A 23431-nucleotide genomic window follows, 5' to 3' on the forward strand; every position below is an offset into this window, starting at 1 on the left:
ATTGGGAAATGTTGCTGTTCAGAGGGACCTAGGTGCCCTTGGACACTCATCACTGAAAGTTAACATGCAGGTACAACAAGCAATTAAGAAAGCAAATTGGATGTTGGCCTTTATTACAAGAGAATTTGAGTAATAGAGTAAAGACGTCTTCCTGCAATTATATAGGGCATAACTGCTTACAGTTTTGGTCTCCATAACTAAGGAAGGATATACTTGCCATTAAAGGAGTGCATCGAAGGTTCACCAGACTGATTCCTGGGATTTGGGGGGGGGGGGGGGGGGGCGAAATTATCCTATGAGGAGATTGAGTAGACTAGGCTGATATTCTTTAGAGTTTAGAAGAATGAGGGGTGATCTCGTTGAAACATACAAAATTTGTACAGGGCTTGACAGAGTAGATGCAGGAAGGATGTTTCCCCTGGCAGGGGAGTCCAGAACCAAGGGTCACAGTCTCAAAATAAGGGGTCGGCCAGTTAGGACTGATGAGGAGAAATTTCTTCATTCAGAGGGTAGTGAATCTTTGGAATTCTCTGCCCCAGAGGGCTGTGGAGGCTCAATCGTTGAGTATATTCAAGACAGAGATCGATAGATTTTTGGATATTAAGGGAATGAAGGGATTATGGGGATAGTGCAGGAAAGTGAAGAGGTAGAAGATCAGTCATGATTTTATTGAATGGCGGAACAGGCTTGAGGAACTGAATGGCCAACACCTGCTCTTATTCCTTATGTTCTTGATCCGATGTTGGTGAGGAAAGGATCAAGGAAGCAGGAGATGGGCCTCATGGAAGAGTTGAGTTTTAATAGAGCAGAGAGAGAAACTGCAGTTTGACAGGGGATCAGGACTACCGTGAGGTGGCAGCAGAGGCAGCTACACAGCTAATCTCAGTCTCAGAGACTAAAAGCCTTTGTTGCAGGGAAGAGTAGCGAGGATGAGGAACAGGGGTTGAAAAGGCAGATCACGGAGAAAAAGCCATGGATTGTTCTTGCCCTTTAGGATAATCTTAAGGACAGGAAGGCGAATTTGAGCTCAGCGTGGTGAAGGGCAAGTCCAGCAACAAATGATTAGACCAATCGTGTGCTGAGAGCAAAAGTACAAACTATACCAGGAGACATAGGGATGGAAGAACAGGGGATCAAACAAAGGTGCGAGGAAGCAGTTGAGAAGATCCACAGCAGCAGATGTGCCATGACAGGTGGATAGTCAGAGAAAAGGAAGGTAGGAGTTGAGTGAATTTCTGAGAGCTTGGTTTGATCCAGGGATGGCAGGAGAGAATAGTGGGTTTGGAAGGATGTAGGTAGTAAAGATGTGGGTCAGTTGGCCACTGTGATCGAGGCTTCAGAAATGTAGGAGAATGGATCAAGTGAATCCTGGTGACAGGAGCTACACCACTGCCACAGCAGTTTGTTCAATGATGAAAGGTATAGAGAGATGAAGGATTTGGTGATGGGGGAGTGGAGGGGGGAGGGGGCATGGTAGGGTGGAGCAGTCGCCCCTCACAAATCACGTTTCCATCAGTGCTACGATATTAATAAATCCATCCATGCTGAGATCGTGACTGGCGAGGACCCTGGTCACAAGTGAGCGGACACTCAGGAGGGTGATAGAGAGGGGCACAGATTGATAATGCACTGGGAAGTTTGGCGGAAGGGCAATGTAAGAGGCAAGAAGAATAAGGCGGAAGTTTATCCCCGAGGAATGCGCTGGGTCGGATAGTCACTGGGAGCAGAGGATGAAACTGCTGTAATTGCTGCCTTGAGCAGCAAAGAAGGGTTTGTTCAAGATGGACAGCTTGGGACACTGGCAAGTGAAGGTAGACTACACAATAGTATCAAGTGCAGAGAGGAATGGAGGGGGCACAGACTCATAAAATGGTTACAGCACAGGAGGCGGTCATTTGGCCTGTCCCGGCTCTCTGCAAGAGCACTTCAGCTGGTCCCACTCACCCGCCCTCTCCCCGTACCCTTGCAATTTTTTTCCCCTTCGGGTACTTATCCAATTCCCTTTTGAAAGTTACAATTGAGTCTGCCTCCACCATCCTTTCAGGCACTGCATTCTAGATCCTAACCACTTGCTGCGTAAAGAAGTTTTTCCTCATGTCGTCTTTGGTTCTTTTGCCAATCACCTTAAATCTGTGTCCTCTGGTTCTCGACCCTTCTGCCAATGGGAACAGTTTCTATCGAGACCCCTCATGATTTTGAAAACTATCAAATCTCCTCTCAATCTTCTCTGCTCCAAGGAGAACAATCCCTGCTTCTCTAGTCTATCCACGTAACTGAAATCCCTCATCCCTGGAATCATTCACGTAAATCTTTTCTGCACACTCTCTCAGGCCTTCATATCGTTCCTAAAGTGTGGTGCCCAAAATTGGACAGAATACTCCACTTGAGGTCGAACTAGTGTTTTATAAAGGTTCATCATAATACCATGCTGAAGACCATGGAATAGCAGCCTATAGGCATTCCTTATCTTGATGTCCTGTCATGGGGGAAGCCTCAGGGCAGAAGGCAGAAGGAGTAAAGACAAATTCTGGAGCCAGCAGAGGGTTTGATCCACGAGACACTGGTAAAGCAGAGAATGATCCAGACCAGAGAATGATCCAGAAACCAAGAGCAGAATAAACAGTAACAACTTGTATTTATATAGCGCGTTTAACGTAGTAGGACTTCCCAAGGTGCTTTACACGAGTGTTCTAAAACAAAATTTGACACAGACACATAAGGAGAAATTAGGGCAAATGACCAAAAGCTTGATCAAAGAGGTAGATTTTAAGGAGTGTCTTAAAGGAGGAAAGAGAGGTAGAGAAGTGAAGAGGTTAAGGGAGGGAATTCCAATGCTCAGGGCCTAAGCAGCTGAAGGCACAGCCACCAATAGTTGAGCAATTAAAATCAGGCATGCTCAAGAATTAGAGGAGCGCAGATATCTCGGGGAGGGAGTTTGTGAGGCTTGAGAAAATTACAGAGATAGGGAGCGGCGCGGCGTGGCCATGGAGGAATTTGAAAACAAGGATGAGGGTTTTAAAGTCGAGGCGCTGCTTAACCAGGAGCCAATGTAGGTCAGCAAGCACAGGGATGATGGGTGAACGGGGCTTATTCCAAGTTACAACACGGGCAGCCGAGTTTTGAATAACCTCAAGCTTACATAGGGTAGAACGTGGGAGGCCAGCCAGCGGTGCGTTGGAATAGTCAAATCTAGAGGTAACAAAGACAATACGAATATAGTGCAAAAGCCAGCAGAAAAACAGAGCTCGATCCGACAACCAGCAATTGAATGGAACTTGATCCAGGAGCAGGATCCAACCTTGCAGCCAGCAGAGAAATGAAGCACAGTCAGGAAAGCAGCAGGCCAATGGAAAGCAGCCCAAAAAAAGTGGAACTAATGGAGCAGTTCAGTCCAGGAGGTCGCTGGGCAGCACAGATCAGCCCAGGAACCAACAGAGTGCAGACCAGTGGAGCAGTGAACATCAGTCCATCAACCAGCAGGGCAGTGGAGTTCAAATCAAGATAGAGCAGAGCAGAGTTCAGCCCAAGGGAACCAGCAGAGCAGTTTGGATGAAGTTTGGTAGCAAACATGAAGCTTGGAGACAAGCAAGAGCATAGCAGGCAAGGGAAAATAATATCCAATATTAATCCACAATCACTAAGGAGGTGGTACTCAGTAAGATAATGGGACTACGGGCAGATAAATCCCCTGGACCTGAAAGCTTGCATCCTAGTGTCTTAAGAGAAGTAGTGGCAGGGATAATGGATGCATTGGTTGCAATTTACCAAAATTCCCCGGATTCTGGGGAGGTCCCAGCAGATTGGAAAACTGCAAATGTATTTAAAAAAGGTAACACCTCTATTTAAAAAAGGAGGCAGACAAAAAGCAGGAAACTATAGACCAGTTAGCCTAACATCTGTGATTGGGAAAATGTTGGGAGTCCATTATTAAAGAAGCAGTAGCAGGACATTTAGAAAAACATAATTCAGTCAGGCAGAGTCAGCATGGGTTTATGAAGGGGAAGTCATGTTTGACAAATTTGCTGGAATTGTTTGAGAATGTAACGAACAGGTGGATAAAGGGGAACCAATGGATGTGGTGTATTCAGAATTCCACAAGGCATTTGACAAGGTGCCACATAAAGGGCCCAAGTTTCCACACGATAAAAAACGGGCGCCCCTCCGAGCTGGGCGCCCGTTTTTCGCGCCTAAAACGGCGCCGGAAAAAAAACGAGCGATTCTGGAGCTCGTCTGCTTGGCGCGGCGCCCAGGGGGGCAGAGCCTACACTCGCGCCGATTTTGTAAGTGGGAGGGGGCGGGTACTATTTAAATTAGTTTTTTTCCTGCCGGCAACGCTGCACGGGTGCGTTGGAGCATTCGCGCTTGCTCAGTGTGAAAAAAACATTGGCACTCGGCCATTTTTGTAGTTCTTTGTAGCTGTTTAGTTTTTGAAAATTTTTTAATAAAAGTACATTGCCATCAGCACATCAGCACTGAGGCTTCTTGTAGCAGTGAGAAGGGTGCAGGAAGCCTCAAAGTTGAGGCAGCCGTTTCCCGACGACCTCCCCCTTGTGCCGTCGGGAAATGGCTCCTCAATTTCTGAGGCTTCCTGCAGCCTTCTCTCTTTCCCGGCAGCCGTCTGGAACGGCTCCCTTCCCTCCCCCGCTTCGGTCGGCTCCCTCCCTCCCGCGTTCGGTCGGCTCCCTGCCCTCCCCCCCTCCCTGCGTTCGGTCGGCTCCCTTCCCTCCCCCCCTCCCTGCGTTCGGTCGGCTCCCTTCCCTCCCCCCCTCCCTGCGTTCGGTCGGCTCCCTTCCCTCCCCACCTCCCTGCGTTCGGTCGGCTCCCTTCCCTCCCCCCCTCCCTGCGTTCGGTCGGCTCCCTTCCCTCCCCCCCTCCCTGCGTTCGGTCGGCTCCCTTCCCTCCCCCCCTCCCTCCCCCCCGCCCGCGTTCGGTCGGCTCCCTTCCCTCCCGCGTTTGGTCGGCTCCCTTCCCTCCCTCCCTCCCTCCCGCGTTCAGTCGGCTCCCTTCCCTCCCGCGTTCTGTCGGCTCCCTTTCCTTCCCCCCCCCCCCCCCCGCGTTCAGTCGGCTCCCTCCCTCCCACGTTCGGTCGGCTCCCTCCCTCCCTCCCGCCCGCGTTCGGTCGGCTCCCTCCCCCGCGTTCAGTCGGCTCCCTCCTTCCCACGTGCGGTCGGCTCCCCTCCCTCCCCCGCGTTCCGTCGGCTCCCTCCCTCCCCCGCGTTCAGTCGGCTCCCTCCTTCCCATGTGCGGTCGGCTCCCCTCCCTCCCCCGCGTTCCGTCGGCTCCCTCCCTCCCCCGCGTTCAGTCGGCTCCCTCCTTCCCATGTGCGGTCGGCTCCCCTCCCTCCCCCGCGTTCCGTCGGCTCCCTCCCTCCCCCGCGTTCAGTCGGCTCCCTCCCTCCCACGTGCGGTCGGCTCCCCTCCCTCCCCCGCGTTCGGTAACGGCTGCCTCGTTTTGTGACGCTTGCTGCACCATTCTTCCTGGCTGAAGCACTTTAACACAGGTAGGAAGATGGTTTATTTAATCTTTTCTTTGCTTATAAATGTTTATTCAGGTTGGATTTATTTGTATAATATTTGTATAAGTATAAATAAGGATTTATTGTCGAATTTAATGACTTCCCTTCCTCCCCCCCTCCCACCTCGTTCTGGACGCCTGATTTGTAACCTGCGCCTGATTTTTTAATGTGTAGAACAGGTTTTTTCAGTTCTACAAAAATCTTCACTTGCTCCATTCTACTTTAGTTTGGAGTACATTTTCACTGTGGAAACTTTGAAATCAGGCGTCAGTGGCCGGACACGCCCCCTTTTTGAAGAAAAAATTCTGTTCCAAAGTAGAACTGTTCTACCTGACTAGAACTGCAGAAAAAAGTGGAGAATTGCGAATTCTAAGTTAGTCCGTTCTCCACCAGTTGCTCCTAAAAATCAGGCGCAAATCATGTGGAAACTTGGGCCCAAAAGGTTACTGCACAAGATAAAAGTTCACAGGGTTGGTGCTAATATATTAGCATGGATAGAGGATTGGCTAACTAACAGAAAACAGCGAGTCGGGATAAATGGTTCCTTCTCTGGTTGGCAATCAGTAACTAGTGGGGTGCCACAGGGATCAGTGCTGGGACCCCAACTATTTACAATCTATATTAATGACTTGGAAAAAGGGACCAAGTGTAACGTAGTTTGCTGATGATACAAAATGGGAGGAAAAGCAATGTATGAGGAGGACACAAAACACCTGCAAAAGGACGTAGACAGGCTAAGTGAGTGGGCAAAATTTTGGCAGATGGAGTATAATGTTGGAAAGTGAGAGGTTATGCTCTTTGACAGAAAAAAATCAAAGAGCAAGTTAGTATTTAAATGGAGAAAAAATGCAAAGTGCTGCAGTACAGTGAAACACAAACGGTTAATATGCAGGTGCAGCAAATGATCAGGAAGGCCAATGGAATCTTGGCCTTTATTGCAATGGGGATGGAGTATAAAAGCAGAAGTCTTGCTACAGTTATACAGGGTATTAGTGAGGCCACATCTAGAATACTGCATGCAGTTTGGGTTTCCATATTTAAAGGATATACTTGCTTTGGAGGCAGTTCAGAGAAGGTTCACTAGGTTGATTCTGGAGATGAAGGGGTTGACTTATGAGAAGGTTGGGCCTCTACTCATTGGAATTCAGAAGAATGAGGTGATTTTATCGAAACGTATTAAGATTATGAGGGAGCTTGACAAGGTGGATGCAGAGAGGATGCTTCCACTGATAGGGGAAATTAGAATTAGGGGGCATGGTCTTAGAATAAGGGGCGGCCCATTTAAAACTGAGATGAGGAGGAATTTCTTCTCTGAGGGTTGTAAATCTGTGGAATTCGCTGCCTCAGAGAGCTGTGGAAGTTGTGTCATTGAATAAATTTAAGACAGAAATAGACAGTTTCTTCACCGATAAGGGAATAAGAGGTTATGGGGAGCAGGCAGGGAAGTGGACCCGAGTCCATGATCGGATCAGCCATGATAGTATTAAATGGCGGAGCAGGCTCGAGGGGCCGGATGGCCTACTCCTGCTCCTATTTTTTATGTTTTTATGTTCTAATCGCTGACTAGCCATATGCATAGCTATGGAAACATAATTTTAGCCACATGCACTAATTTTAGTGGAAAGTGCTTTGCATACAATACTTCACAAATGTCTACCACCATTCAGTGCAAAACTTTGCAACCTTTCTCTTTCACCGAAGTTTGGAATTCTGCCATGAATTGATCAGACACAGCACATCTTAGTACAGTTCCTAAGCTTTTGTCCAGCAGTTCAAGGGCTTCTTCAAAATGATTGCCCAGAATGTTGACTCAATGGGGCTAAAATCCCAGCCTCGCTGGATCCGTGCAGAATATGTACGGACCCAGCAAGGTCCCGCAAAAGTCAGTTTTCGGCACGCAATACGCATGCACCGAAAACCAGCTTTTCCAATCTGTCAAGTTCTGGCTTGACAGATCCTCCGCATCCCCGCAGCCAGGACATTCGCGCAGGCGAGATTGAACTATTTGCCCAACAACTCTTGCCCAGCAAACGTCCTTGAAACTCTTGCGCCTGGTAGTGACTGCACCTCTGCGTCCAAACGTCGAGGACGGGAACGTGTGCTGAAGGTCGGGAAGGGAAGGCCTCCCTAGCAGAATCGCAGACACCTCCGGGACCACCAGATAAATTTGTAAAATAATTCTCGGATCGGAAGCCTCCGACCAGCATTTCAGGCCCAATTAGTCATACCAAACCAGTTCTTGCTCTTCATCCAGAATGCAGTTCAATGCTGCTTGCCCTTTGCCATGATGTGCCTGTTAAGAGTTGCTAGTTATTAGTTGGGCTTACTTTCTTCTGCTGGCCTGAACTGGTTATCCCGATTGGTCAACCTGACAGTAATGATAGCTCAGACTCTATTCATACAATTTTGCTGATGTTTATGATTCTGTAGTCCAACATTTTCAGTGTTACACACCATTTTTATCAGATAACCAATCAGCAGTTATCAAGGAAGTAGAGCACACACAACAATCAAAAAACACACTCACTCTGCTTTTCATCTTACCATTTTATCAGCAAACGCATAAAAAGATTAAAGTGCACTACATACACCATGTGTGTGTATGACTATTGAGATCACCGACAGGGTCTGTTGATCAGTTTTTAGTTACTAATCAAAAATGCAATCAGCTATATCTGGATTCCCAATTAATCAAACGTGGCTAGTGGCTAACTTATTAAACCACACTGGGCTAGTGCAGTGGTCCCAACAACAGAGCAGCCAAAAAATAGGGGCAAAGTTGGAGTTGGCAATGTGTGGATGAACATTTCTAATTCATGAACCACCAGAGCAGAAAGTCCTGGCATCAGAGGTGCTAATTCCCCAGGGACAACCAGGTCATCAGCTGCAAGTGGAGATTGGAAAATAAGATTGGGATAACAGAAAGACAAATCCAATCCGGCCAATTACTTCCCCATCAGCCTGTTCTCGATCAGCAGCAAAGTGGTGGAAGGGGTCGTCAACAATGCTACCAAGCAGCACTTACGCCTACTAACTGATACCCAGTTTGGGCTCCGTCAGGATCACTCGGCTCCAGACCTCATTACAGCCTTGCTCCAAACATGGACAAAAGAGCTGAATTCCAGAGGCGAGGTGAGGTGGCTGCCAATGACATCAAGACAGCATTTGACTGAGTATGGCAACAAGGAGCCCTAGTAAAATTGAAATCAATGGAGATTAGGGAGAATCTTTTCATTTTCAACTGCTTCATCAATGAACTCCATTATAAGATCAAAAGTGGGGATTGCTCACTGATGATTGCAGCGTTCATTTCCATTTGCAATTCCTCAGATAATGAAGCAGTCCATGCCTGCATGCAGCAAGACCAGGATGACATTCAAGCTTGGACTGATAAGTGACAAGTAATATTCGTGTCACACAAGTGCCAGGCAATTTCTATCTCCAACAAAGAGTCGAATAATTGCCCCTGGACATTCAATGCTGCTACCATCTGTGAATCCCCCATCAACATCCTGGGGATCACCATTTACCAGAAACTTAAGACCAGCTACATTCATCCTGTGGCTACAAGAGGTCAGAGGCTGGGTATTCTGCAGTGGTGGCTCGCCTAACTCTCCAAAGCCTTTCCATCATCTACAAGGCACAAGTCAGGAATGTGATGGAATACTCGCCACTTGCCTGGATGAGTGCAACTCCAACAACACTCGAGAAGGTCAACACCATCCAGGACAAAGCAGCCCGCTTGATTGGCACCCAATCCGCCACCTAAAACATTCACTCCCTCCACCACCGGCACACCGTGGCTGCAGTGTGCACCATCTACAAGATGCACTGCAGCAACTTGCTAAGGTTTCTCCCAGCAAACCTGCGACCTCTGCCACCTAGAAGGACAAGGACAGCAGGCGGATTGGAACATCACTACCTCCAAATCGTACACCATCCTGACTTGGAAATGTATCACCATTCCTTCATCGTCACTGGGTCAAAATCCTGGAATTCCATTCCAAACAGCATTGTGGAAGTACTTTCACCACACAGATTGCAGTGGTTCAAAGCGGCAGCTCACCACCTTCTCAAAGGCAATTAGGGATGGGCAATAAATGCTGCACCCACATCCGATGAATGAATAAAAAGGGGAAAAAAAGCAGAACGAAGGGCTTAAAGCCACAGGTAATTTGTTGAAGTTAAGCCAAGTTGCCCTGATAGAGTTATGGGGACATTGGGTGGGGGGGGGGGGGGGGGCAAAATAACAGGGGATGCAGATGGATGGCAATGGATGGAGTTGCAGAATAGAAGAGCTCAACAAGGCGTAGCCACCGCAGGTCCCACAGGTAATTTAAAACAAAAAGGTGTTTGCTAATAAGTTCCTTTGTTAGTTAATCGTATTGTTAAAAAAAAAATCAATTTACATCCTTGCATCTCTCAACATATAATATAGCTTACATAAACTAAATATAGCAGTTACTAGCTATGAACACCAGCGAAACCAAGCTATCATATTACATCAGCTACACTACACCAATCTCTCCAGAAATACATAAAGAACACAGCACCCATCTCCTTTTAAGCATAATACTTTGCATTCTCAGTGGTACACAAGAATGTTTAATAACATAATAAACCTACTCCAGTTATACTTTGGACTTACCAAGTGCTTACAATATAAAATTCCTCTAAAACCCAATTATTGAATCTGATCAATTCTCTTGAATTTTTTCACTATTTTTCTAGAATGGAAACCTGACCAGCCATTAGATGGCATTTTTTTTTTTAAAAGTACTTTTTAAAAATAATTTCAGTTGAGAAACTACAAAATTAAAACACATTATAATTTCTTATTTTTAAATAATTAAAACAACATCTTATAATAAAATGTAGGCTTTATAGCACAATATGAAAGTGCCAAAGCAAGATGACTGATGAAGAAGCCCCCTCACACAAAGGATAAGTCAACAGCTGCCCAGCATCAGCAAACAAATTCAACCTTTACAGAAAGACTGCATCACCATTTAGCACATACAACTTAAATTATTCTAGCGTGTAATACTTTAATTGTGTAAAACAAAGCTGATGTCTAACACACAAAAGATTTTCTTGCAACCATTGTACCACAAGTAATTTTCATGCTACCATTGATGGGTGACAAGTGATCAGCATGCTTTTAGAATTTAAACGTTTGCGTGGGGTGTGGGGGGGGGGGGGGGGGGGGGAGGAAGAGGAGGCGGGGGGGGGGGCGGTGCCATTTAAGCAAACAGAATAAGGACATAGCAGATAGCAGTCAGTCCTTGGGCAACTTTCACAGGATGGTGTGGTCTGAATTTACCGCAGTTTCAAACATATACACAAAGGTGTTCAGTTAAAAGGTTTCCCTTCATTTTTAGGTTCCCTAAAACTACCAAAAGAATTTTACAATAGCCAGAGTGTTTTTGACAATAAACTTAAATATCAACACGCTGTTAATCAGCCGAGTGCATCAGACTTTGTAAAACCTTCCAGTACAAAGAAAACTCACCTATGTGCCAAAAGGTATGCCTGCACGCGCTGCTTACATCCACTGTGTCACGCACGAGTAATTAACAAAGCTAGTGTCTCAAGAAGAGCTATAAAGCTGAAAAGTTGCTGGATTTTTTTTGGTTGACCTACAATATAAAGTACACTGCCAAACATCAATTCCATGCAGAATTAACGCAAAAATTAATTCCACTATTACGAACAATGAAATTTGAGACATTAACTTTAGCATCCTAAAATTATGACAACAGTATATTTTTTCATTTGCTCAGAAATAAATTTTGCAGTAGGAATAATGCTGAGGTCATCTGCGCTCACCGTTACTAGGGAGTAAATCGGACAGCAACCTCCAGTGCCCACCATCCAGGACAAAGTAGGAAGTTGCTGCCTGATTTTCCCTGTTCCCCCACAAGCTTCGCTAAACCGGTACCTCGCCAAGAGACTCAGAACTGAAACGCAATGAAGCTGCAGTACTTACCTACTAGATACCCACTAAACAAGTCAGAAAAAGTTAGGGCTTATCCATTCAAGAGCAAGTGAACTTATAAACGACACAGTAAGTCTTAATTACTACCATTCACCTCTCTGCAATGAAAATGTACTTTTACAAGTATGGAGTCCCAGATTTTAATTATTGTTGGAGATTTTTTTTTTTTATTTTTCCTTCGTCTCTTTTCACTCCCTCTCATAAACCCCATCTTTCTTTCCCTTTCTTTATTTCTCTTTCTGTACATGATTTTACAATGAATTAAATATTCTAACTTACACTTCCTGGTTTAGACTCTGCATGCTTCAGTAAGGATTCTTTAATCTGATTGGTTGAGGAGACACACCTGCTCATACAGGTCCCGGATCCCCTGTCGAGAACATCGTGCTGTATTAGACTCGCAATGACCAGAAATTGCTGCTCAAAAGCCCACAAAAAGTTTGAGAGAAGCTGTAAGCTGAATGTTGTAAGCATTTTGTGTTTTAATTCAGCTGACACTACTGATTCTCCCCTTCCCTTGTCCACCAGATACCCCCCCACAGTGGCCCCTCCAGCCTTAATCCTGAACCCCCACCTCTCACTAGTTTCTCTCCCATCCAATGGAGATGGGGCTGGGGGTTGAGGAGGGAAGGAAGGGGCGAAGGAAGGAATGGGTGGAGTTCTCCAGTGTGTCCTGGACAATATTTATCCCTCTACCATCAGATAATTTGGTCATTGCTATTTGTGGGAGTTTGCTGTGCACAAATTGGTTGTTATGTTTCATACATTACAACAGTGATGACACTTCAAAAGTACTTCATTGGCTGTAAAACATTTTGGGATGTCCAGTGGTCATGAAAGGCACTACATAAATGCATTCTTTATGTTGAAATCAAGACTACCCTTAAATGTCACTGCTATCTACTTTTTTCATATTTATTCTCAGGATATGGGCATTGCTGTCAAAGACTCGATTTATTCGTCTCCCAGGTTTCCCTGGAGAAGGTGGTGGCGGACTGCCTACTTGAACTGTGATGACAGTAGCCCTATAATTCTGTTAGGTTCAGAGGACCAGGATTTTGAACCAGTGACTATGAACGGCGGGATAGTGTGTGACTTGGAGGGTAATTATGGTGTTTTCATGCATCTGCTGCTCTTGACTTACGTGGTCATGGGTTTAAGGAGATGCTGCCAAAGAAGCTATGTCCTGTAGATTGTACACACTGCAGCCGCAGTACGCCAGTGGTAGAGGAAGTGGATGTTTAAGCTTGTGGATGGGGCATGCTTTATCTTGGAAGGCATTGAGCTTCTTGAGTGTTGTTGCAACTGTACCCATCCAAGCAAATGGAGAGCATCACAATCCTGACTTGTGCCATGTAGGTGGTGGAGATACTTTGGTGAGTCAGAAGGTGAGCCACTCACCCCAGAATATCTAGTCTCTAGTAGCTACAGCATTTATGTGGTTGGTACAGTTAAGTTTCTGGTCAATGGTGACCCTCAGGATGTTGGTGAGGGTCTCAGTGATGGTAATGTAATTGAATGTCATTGGAAGGTGATTCGGTTCTCTCTTGTTGGAGATGATCATTGCCTGGCATTTGTGAGGAACAAATGTGACTTGCTTCAAGCACTCCACATGACAGCTCTTCTACATTCTCATCACTTGTGTAAAGAAATTCCTCCTTTCTGCCCAACTGCCCTCTTTCACCTCAGTCCCCTTTTCCACTCATCCTCCTTCCAAATGCCTCTTTCGACTCCTTCCTCCTTACAATTAGCCTTCTCTAAATTAATTTGGAGAATCAACAGTAAGTGTAGCTTTTAGGCCATGTGCAATACCCCAATAAATTGACTATGTAGATATTAAATCCTTTATGTAGGCATGTATTCCATTGCAAACTCATCAACTACCTGTGCCACCCATTACCTCTATATGTGTTGCTTTGATAGTATGACACCGTCTAACATTGTGACACACAGCAACAGCTATTTCGTAGCCAGAGTGCATAATCTAGCTACCAAGTTACCACAAATCATTCAAAATGTACTGAAATTATTTTTATTACCATTTTTTCCCCCAGTAACTGAAATTTCTAATGTCCAAAATGAATGTTTAAAGAAAATAAAGATACAAAACATTACATATTTCATAATATGATTACATTTATCCATTGAATGGTCTTTTGCATCTTGTAAGAGATGTAGTAAACTACTTGAAGACCTCAGCATCTACCAATAGTCTGGGATTGGACTGGATATTTTTGCCGAGCTGAATTTAGATTTTGTAGCCTGAGCTTGTGCAGTGTGCACAATTTCCCAAAATGCATCAGTACCAGCTGTACAGATAGGATATTTTTCTTTAGTTTTTGGCACTTGTCACTCAGTAGCTTTCCTCCCCTCCAAGATAGTATGAACAAGGTAAAATTTCAAAAGCTTCAAATGTTTTATTTTCTTTAATGCATTTTCAGAAGTTTCTAAGAATACAAAAATGGTACAGCTGTGATGACACAGTTTTTCTCATATTCATAGATTCAGTTTTTTAAAAAAAGACCTCAATATAATATTTTAGAAGTATAGTAACCGTTTTGTAGACAAATGTAACAGCCAATTTGCATACCGGTAACAACCCACAAACAACGACGAGATAAACAACCAGTTAATCCATTCCGGTGGCGTTGGTGGAGGGATGTATGTTGGCCACGGCATTGGGAGAACTCCCTGCTCCTCTTCAAATGCCATGGGATCTTATGTCCACCTGAACAGGCAGACAGTTTAACATCTTAGCCAAACAATGGCAATGCCAACAATGCAGCACTCCCTCAGAATTACACTGAAGTGGCAGCCTAGATGATGTGTTTCAACCCACCACCTTTTGACTTTGAGGCAAGAGTCCTGTGACTGAGTCAAGCTAACAACTGAAATCAGCAAGTACTAACTATACATGGAGATTGAGAATGAACAAAAAAATGTATAGATTTATATACTATAATCAAATGACATTTCCAAATGATAGTGGATTACTTTTGTAGATACACATACTTGTAAGATGAAATATTGCATCACAGGCACTGATGTGCGAGAGAAAGGCATTTCCAAGGCCTTGACCGGCGTGGGCACCCTTCACAAGTCCTGCTATGTCAACCACATTAAGAAATGCTGGTACTTTACTGTAAAAAAAACACAACAATGTTAAATTTATCTTTTTGCCAGTTATACATAACATAGAATGGTTACAACCCCTCTAGCCTGTGCTGGCTCGCTGCAAGAGTACTTTCAGCTAGTCCCACTCCCTCACCCTTTCCACTTAGCCCAGCAAATTTATTTTTCTTCAGATACTTAACCAATTCCCTTTTGAAAGCCACGATTGAATCTGCTTCCAACACCCTTTCAGGCAGTGAATTCCAGATCCTAACCACTCGCTGCGTAAAAAAGATTTTCCTCATGTCACCTTTGGTTCTTCTGCCACGCACCTTAAATCTGTGTGTTCTGGTTCTCAACCCTTCTACCAATGGGAACGGTTTCTATCTATATACTCTGTCTAGATCTCTCCTAATTTTGAACACCTCTATCAAATCTCCTCTCAACAGCTCTGCTCCAAGAAGAACAACCTCAGCTTCCCCAATGTATCTACCGTAACTGAAGTTCCTCATCCTGGAATCATTCTTGTTAATCTTTACTGTACCCAAGGCCTTCACATCCTTCCTAAACTGCAGTGCCCAGAATTGGAAACAATACTCCAGCTGAGGCAGAACCAGTGTTTTATAAAGGTTCATCATAACTTGTTTTTGTACTCTATGCCTCTATTTATAAAGCGCAGGATTCCATGCCTTTTTAGCCGCTTTCTCAACCTGCCCTGCCACCTTCAACGATTTGTGCACATATATCCCCAGATCCCAGTATCCTTCAGTTTGCCTCTCATTGCCTCTCCTCATTCCTCCTATCAAAATGCATCACTTCGCACTTTTCTGCATTAAATTTAATCTGCCATGTGTCCACCCATTCCACCAGTCTTATGTCCTCTTGAAGTCTATCACTATCCTCCTTACTGTTCACTAAACTTAGTTTTGTGTCAGCTACAAATTTTGAAACTGTGCCCTGTACACCCAAGTTAAAGTCCAAGTCATTAATATGTATCAAGAAAAGCACTGGTCCGAGTACCGGCCCCTGGGAAACACCACTGTATACCTTCGTCCAGTCAGAAAAACAAACAACCATTCACCACTACTCTGTTTCCTGTCATTTAGTCAATTTCGTATCCATGCTACCACTACATAGGATATACGACATAGAAACAGGCCATTCAGTCCAACCAGTCCATGCTGGCGTTCCTACATTGCAGCAGTGACAACACTTCGAAGTACTTCATTGGCTGTAAAGCACTTTGAGATGTCCAGTGGTTGTGAAAGGCGCTATATCAATCTAAGTCTTTCTTTATGCTCCACTCGAGCCTCCTCCCCGTCTTTCCTCATCTATATCTATCCACACAATCCTCTATTCCCTTCTCCCTCATATGCTTGTCTAGCCTCCCTCTTAAATACATCTATACTATTCACTTCAACCACTCCCTATGGTAGCAAGTTCCACATTCTCACCACTCTTTAGGAAAAGAAGTTTCTTCTGAATTCCCTATTAGATTTCTTTGTGACTATCTTATATTGATGGCCTCTAGTTATGCTCTTCCACACAAATGGAAACATTTCTCTGTATCCACTCTATCAAAACCTTTCATAATTTTAAAGACCTCTATTCGGTCACCCCTCAGCCTTCTTTTTCAAGAGAAAAGAGACCCAGCCTGTTGATCCTTTCCTGATATGTATACCCTCGCATTTCTGGTATCATCCTTGTAAATCTTCTCTGCACCCTCTCCAATGTCTCTATATCCTTTTTATAATATGGCGATATACACATTACTCTAAGTGTGGTCTAACCAAGGTTCAATTCAGGTTTAGCATAACTTCCCTACTTTTCAATTCCATACCTCTAGAAATGAACCCTAATGCTTGGTTTGCTTCTTTATGGCAATGCTAATTTGCGTCGCAACTTTTAGCCATGTATGTATTTGTACTCCAAGATCCCTTTGTTCCTCTACCCTACCGAGACTCTCACTCTCCAACTAATAAGTGACCTCCCTATTCTTCCTACCAAAATGTAATACTGTACATTTGTGTTGAACTTTGCCAATTATATGCTCATTCTACAAGTTTATTAATGTCCCCCTGTCATTTATTGCAGTCCTCCTCAGTATTGACCCCAATTTGGTGTCATCCCCAAATTTAGAAATTGTGTTTTTGATTCCAAAGTCTAAATCATTAATGTAAATTGTGAACAACAATGGTTCCAGCACTGATCCGTGTGGAACACCATTACCCACCTTCTGCCACTGTGAATAGCTACATATTTCCTGCTTTCTGTCTTGAAGCCAGATAGCTATCCATTCCACTACTTATCCTCTAACTCCGCATTCTCTGACCTTGTTCATCAGTCTATTATGGTGTACCTTATCAAAGGCCTTTTGAAAATCTAGATAAATTACATCTACTGCATTACCATTGTCTACTCTCTGTTACCTCTTCAAAAAATTCAAAGAGGTTGGTCATGCAAAACTTTCCCTTTTGAAATCCATGCTGACTATTCATTATCTTCTTTTTGGTTTCTGGATGTTCTTCTATTTTCTCCTTTAGTAGGTATTCCATTATTTTTCCTACTACTGATGTTAAGCTGACTGGTCTATAATTCCCTGGACATGTTCTATCCCCCTTAAATATAGGTATTGCGTTAGTCATCTGGCACTACACCTTTTTGATGTGCCTGTAAAATATTTTACGGTTTTGTTTTATGTTCCTTGATAATTTAATTTCATAGTTCCTCTTTGCCTTTCTAATTGGTTTTTTGACTTCTAATTTTTTCGTATTCTCCCTTATCATACACTCCCCTGCTGTCTATATACTTAATGTTTGCCTCTTTCCTTTCCCTCAATTAGAAACATCGAAAATAGGTGCAGGAGCAGGCCATTCAGCCCTTCTAGCCTGCACCGCCATTCAATGAGTTCATGGCTGAACATGAAACTTCAGTACCCCCTTGCTGCTTTCTCGCCATAACCCTTGATCCCCCGAGTAGCAAGGACTTCATCTAACTCCCTTTTGAATATATTTAGTGAATTGGCCTCAACTACTTTCTGTGGTAGAGAATTCCACAGGTTCACCATTCTCTGGGTGAAGAAGTTTCTCCTCATCTCGGTCCTAAATGGCTTACCCCTTATCCTCAGACTGTGACCTCTGGTTCTGGACTTCACCAACATTGGGAACATTCTTCCTGCATCTAACCTGTCTAAACCCGTCAGAATTTTAAACGTTTCTATGAGGTCCCCTCTCATTCTTCTGAACTCCAGTGAATACAAGCCCAGTTGATCCAGTCTTTCTTGATAGGTCAGTCCCGCCATCCCGGGAATCAGTTTGGTGAATCTTCGCTGCACTCCCTCAATAGCAAGAATGTCCTTCCTCAAGTTAGGAGACCAAAACTGTACACAATACTCCAGGTGTGGCCTCACCAAGGCCCTGTACAACTGTAGCAACACCTCCCTGCCCCTGTATTCAAATCCCCTCGCTATGAAGGCCAACATGCCTTTTGCTTTCTTAACCGCCTGCTGTACCTGCATGCCAACCTTCAATGACTGATGTACCATGACACCCAGGTCTCGTTGCACCTTCCCTTTTCCTAATCTGTCACCATTCAGATAATAGTCTGTCTCTCTGTTTTTACCACCAAAGTGGATAACCTCACATTTATCCACATTATACTTCATCTGCCATGCATTTGCCCACTCACCTAACCTATCCAAGTCACTCTGCAGCCTAATAGCATCCTCCTCGCAGCTCACACTGCCACCCAACTTAGTGTCATCCGCAAATTTGGAGATACTGCATTTAATCCCCTCGCCTAAATCATTAATGTACAATGTAAACAGCTGGGGCCCCAGCACAGAACCTTGCGGCACCCCACTAGTCACTGCCTGCCATTCTGAAAAGTACCCGTTTACTCCTACTCTTTGCTTCCTGTCTGACAACCAGTTCTCAATCCACGTCAGCACACTACCCCCAATCCCATGTGCTTTAACTTTGCACATTAATCTCTTGTGTGGGACCTTGTCAAAAGCCTTCTGAAAGTCCAAATATACCACATCAACTGGTTCTCCTTTGTCCACTTTACTGGAAACATCCTCATAAAATTCCAGAAGATTTGTCAAGCATGATTTCCCTTTCACAAATCCATGCTGACTTGGATCTATCATGTCACCATTTTCCAGATGCACTGCTATGACATCCTTAATAATTGATTCCATCATTTTACCCACTACTGAGGTCAGGCTGACCGGTCTATAATTCCCTGTTTTCTCTCTCCCTCCTTTTTTAAAAAGTGGGGTTACATTGGCTACCCTCCACTCAATAGGAACTGATCCAGAGTCAATGGAATGTTGGAAAATGACTGTCAATGCATCCGCTATTTCCAAGGCCACCTCCTTAAGTACTCTGGGATGCAGTCCATCAGGCCCTGGGGATTTATCGGCCTTCAATCCCATCAATTTCCCCAACACAATTTCCCGACTAATAAGGATTTCCTTCAGTTCCCCCTCCTTACTAGACCTTCTGACCCCTTTTATATCCGGAAGGTTGTTTGTATCCTCCTTAGTGAATACTGAACCAAAGTACTTGTTCAATTGGTCTGCCATTTCTTTGTTCCCCGTTATGACTTCCCCTGATTCTGACTTTACTAACCTTTTTCTCTTTACATACCTATAGAAACTTTTGCAATCCACCTTAATGTTCCCTGCAAGCTTCTTCTCGTACTCCATTTTCCCTGCCCTAATCAAACCCTTTGTCCTCCTTTGCTGAGTTCTAAATTTCTCCCAGTCCCCAGGTTCGCTGCTATTTCTGGCCAATTTGTATGCCACTTCCTTGGCTTTAATACTATCCCTGATTTCCCTAGATAGCCACGGTTGAGCCACCTTCCCTTTTTTATTTTTACGCCAGACAGGAATGTACAATTGTTGTAGTTCATCCATGCGGTCTCTAAATGTCTGCCATTGCCCATCCACAGTCAACCCCCTAAGTATCATTCGCCAATCTATCCTAGCCAATTCACGCCTCATACCTTCAAAGTTACCCTTCTTTAAGTTCTGGACCATGGTCTCTGAATTTACTGTTTCATTCTCCATCCCAATGCAGAATTCCACCATATTATGGTCACTCTTCCCCAAGGGGCCTCGCACAATGAGATTGCTAATTAATCCTCTCTCATTACACAACACCCAGTCTAAGATGGCCTCCCCCCTAGTTGGTTCCTCAACATATTGGTCTAGAAAACCATCCCTTATGCACTCCAGGAAATCCTCCTCCACCGTATTGCTTCCAGTTTGGCTAGCCCAATCTATGTGCATATTAAAGTCACCCATTATAACTGCTACACCTTTATTGCATGCACCCCTAATTTCCTGTTTGATGTCCTCCCCAACATCCCTATTACTGTTTGGAGGTCTGTACACAAGTCCTACTAACGTTTTTTGCCCTTAGGTGTTCTGCAGCTCTACCCATATAGATTCCACATCATCCAAGCTAATGTCTTTCCTAACTATTGCATTAATCTCCTCTTTAACCAACAATGCTACCCCACCTCCTTTTCCTTTTATTCTATCCTTCCTGAATGTTGAATTCCCAGCCCTGATCATCCTAGAGCCACGTCTCCGTAATCCCAATCACATCATATTTATTAACATCTATTTGCACAATTAATTCATCCACCTTATTGCGGATACTCCTTGCATTAAGACACAAAGCCTTCAGGCTTGTTTTTTTAACACCCTTTGTCCTTTTAGAATTTTGCTGTACAGTGGCCCTTTTTGTTCTTTGCCTTGGGTTTCTCCGCCCTCCACTTTTCCTCATCTCCTTTCCGTCTTTTGCTTTTGCCTCCTTTTTGTTTCCCTTTGTCTCCCTGCATTGGTTCCCATCCCCCTACCATATTAGTTTAAATCCTCCCCAACAGCACTAGCAAACACTCCCCCTAGGACATTGGTTCCGGGTCCTGCCCAGGTGCAGACCGTCCGGTTTGTACTGCTCCCACCTCCCCCAGAACCGGTCCCAATGCCCCAGGAATTTGAATCCCTCCCTGCTGCACCACTGTTCAAGCCACGTATTAATCTGCGCTATCCTGCGATTCCTACTCTGACTATCACGTGGCACTGGTAGCAATCCCGAGATTACTACTTTTGAGGTCCTACTTTTTAATTTAGCTCCTAGCTCCTTAAATTCGTTTCGTAGGACCTCATCCATTTTTTTACCCATGTCGTTGGTACCAATGTGCACCACGACAACTGGCTGTTCTCCCTCCCATTTCAGAATGTCCTGCACCCGCTCCGAGACATCCTTGACCCTTGCACCAGGGAGGCAACATACCATCCTGGAGTCTCGGTCGCGGCCTTATGGCTATATTCATCCATGGAGTCTCATTAGTGTTTAGTTTGTTCTTTCCTTTCCGTGGAATATATTGTTCCTGTACTCTTGAACACCATTTTAAATGCTTCCCATTGCTGCTATGCCAATATTGTTGCACATTTTATTTTCCCAAGTTCTATTCACAGCCCTTCAAAAATCAGATTTTCTCCAATCATACTTATGTCCTTCTCAATTATCATCTTAAAGCATATTATATTATGGTCACTGTTGCAGAGATGTTCCCCTACTTTAGCTTCTCTTATCTGTTCTGGTTCATTCCCTATTACTAAATCCAATAGCGAATCCTCCCTTGTTGGGCTTTTCACATTGTTTAGAAAGGAGTCCTGTACACATTATAGGAACTCCATTCCCTTATCCCCTTTACCTACGTCTTCCATCCAATATCGGGGTAGTTGAAATCCCCCATGATTATTATTCTATGTTTTTACTAATTTCCTTAATTTGTCTGCATATTTCTTCCTCCACCTCCCTTCCACCATTAGGTGGTTTGTTGATTACACCTATTAGTGTAATAGATCCTATATTATCTTTTGTCTCTATCCATATGGATTCTATTTTTGTCTTGCTGATAGCTGCGTCACTTTTTTCTACTGCCATGATGTTATCCCTAATAAGTACAGCTACTTCACCTCCCCCTTTCTCCCCTCTATCTTTTCTAAATATATTATACTCGGCAATGTTTAATTCCCAGTCCTGATTTTTCTTTAGTCATGTTTCAGTAATCCCGACTATGTCTGGTTCCTCGCAACGCACGATTGCCTCCAGCTCTCCTGTTTTATTAGACAGTGTACATTGCTGTACAGGCAGTTTCACTCATTTTAATAGGAATTTCTCTCACTTTATGTTTAACCATCTTTTTAAACTCCTGTTCTATAACTATTTATTCCCTTGCCATCAATGTCCTTCCTTATTTTATTCTTTCCTATGCTCTCTTTGCCTGTTTTTATATTTAGGCTGGTTACGTTTCTTGCAGACCCTTTTATTCCACGGGCTTCAACTTTGCTGGTAAGCCTATTATGTGGCACTTTTCCAAATGCCTTTTGGAAGTCCATGTACACCACATTAACCGTATTGCCCTCATCAACCCTCTCTGTTACCTCATCAAAAAAATCAATCAAGTTAGTTAAACTAATTAACTAATTTAACTAATCCGTGCTGGCCTTCCTTAATTAATCCAGACTTGTTGAAGTGACTTAGTTTTGTCCCAGGTTATAGTTTCTAAAAGCTTGCCCACCACCAAGTTTAAACTGACTGGCCTGTAGTTGCTGGGTTTATTCTTGTACCCATTTTCAAACAAGGGTGTAACATTTGCAATTCTCCAATCCTCTGGCACCACCACTTTCATATCCAAGGAGGATTGGAAGATTATAGCCAATACCTCAGCAATTTCCATCTTTACTTCCCTCAGCATCCGAGAATGCATCTCACCTGGTCCTGGTGACTTATCTACTTTAAATGGAGCCATCCATTCTAGTACCTCCTCTATCAATTTTTATCTCATCCAGTATCTCAATTACACCCTCTTTCACTATGACTTTGGCAGCATCTTCTTCCTTGGTAAAGACAGACCACAAAGTACTCATTTAGCACATCAGCCATGGCCTCTGCCTTCATATATTGGTCTCCTTTTTGGTTCCTAATCAGTTCCATCCCTACTTTTACTACACGTTTACTATTTATATGCCTATAGAATAATTTTGGATTCCTTTCAAATTAACTGCCAGTCTATTCTCGTACTCTCGCTTTGCCCCTCTTATTTCCTTTTTTTTTAAAACTTTCCTTCGGTCATACGCCCCCTTTTTCTGCTTCATATCTCTATCTATCTATCTATCTCTCCCTCTCTCTCTCGTCATCCAGGGAGCTTTGGCTTTGGTTGCCCTACATTTCTCTCTCGTGGGAATGTACTTCGATTGTACCTGAGCATTTCCGATTTAAAGGCAGACCATTGTTCCATTAGTTTTGCCTGCTGACCTTTGATTCCAATTTATCCAGGCCAGATCCGTTCTCAACCCACTGAAATTGGCCCTCCTCTAATTAAGTATTTTTCTCTAAATTGGTCCTTGTTCTTTTCCAGCTAATGTAAACCTTATGATACTATGATCACTGTTCCTTAAATGGCCCCCTACTGACACTTGCTCCACCTCATTCCCCAGAACCAGATCCATCAATGCTCCTTCCTCAATGGGCTGGAAATGTACTGATCAAGATAGTTCTCCTGAACGCACATCAAAAATTCTTCCTTTTACACTATTACTATCCCAGTATATGCACTCGATTTTCCCCAGTGATTTGTGCCGCTTTTTTTGGCCTGTTAAAAAATACAAGTTTCCCCAATCAATTTGCACTAGTGTAACTCAGTTAGTTAAATTTTTTTCCCCCAGTTAAAGGAGGCATAACCTGCCACCCGCGCCAATTCCGACCAGTTTGGCCAGTTCAGTT

General features: G+C 44.0%; 1 protein-coding gene across 2 annotated transcripts in view; it reads right to left on the reverse strand.

Moving 5' to 3' along the window:
• Positions 1–23431, reverse strand: part of ola1 (Obg-like ATPase 1) — a 164262-nt gene that overhangs the window by 63007 nt on the left and 77824 nt on the right. For both annotated transcript variants that reach the window (XM_070874705.1, XM_070874704.1), the window contains one exon: positions 14526–14653. In XM_070874705.1, the coding sequence (XP_070730806.1) occupies positions 14526–14653 (128 nt within the window). The remainder of the gene's footprint in view (positions 1–14525; positions 14654–23431) is intronic.

This window comes from Pristiophorus japonicus, chromosome 3 (genome assembly GCF_044704955.1).
Source record: "Pristiophorus japonicus isolate sPriJap1 chromosome 3, sPriJap1.hap1, whole genome shotgun sequence".
In the NCBI taxonomy this organism is placed as follows: Eukaryota; Metazoa; Chordata; class Chondrichthyes; family Pristiophoridae; genus Pristiophorus; species Pristiophorus japonicus.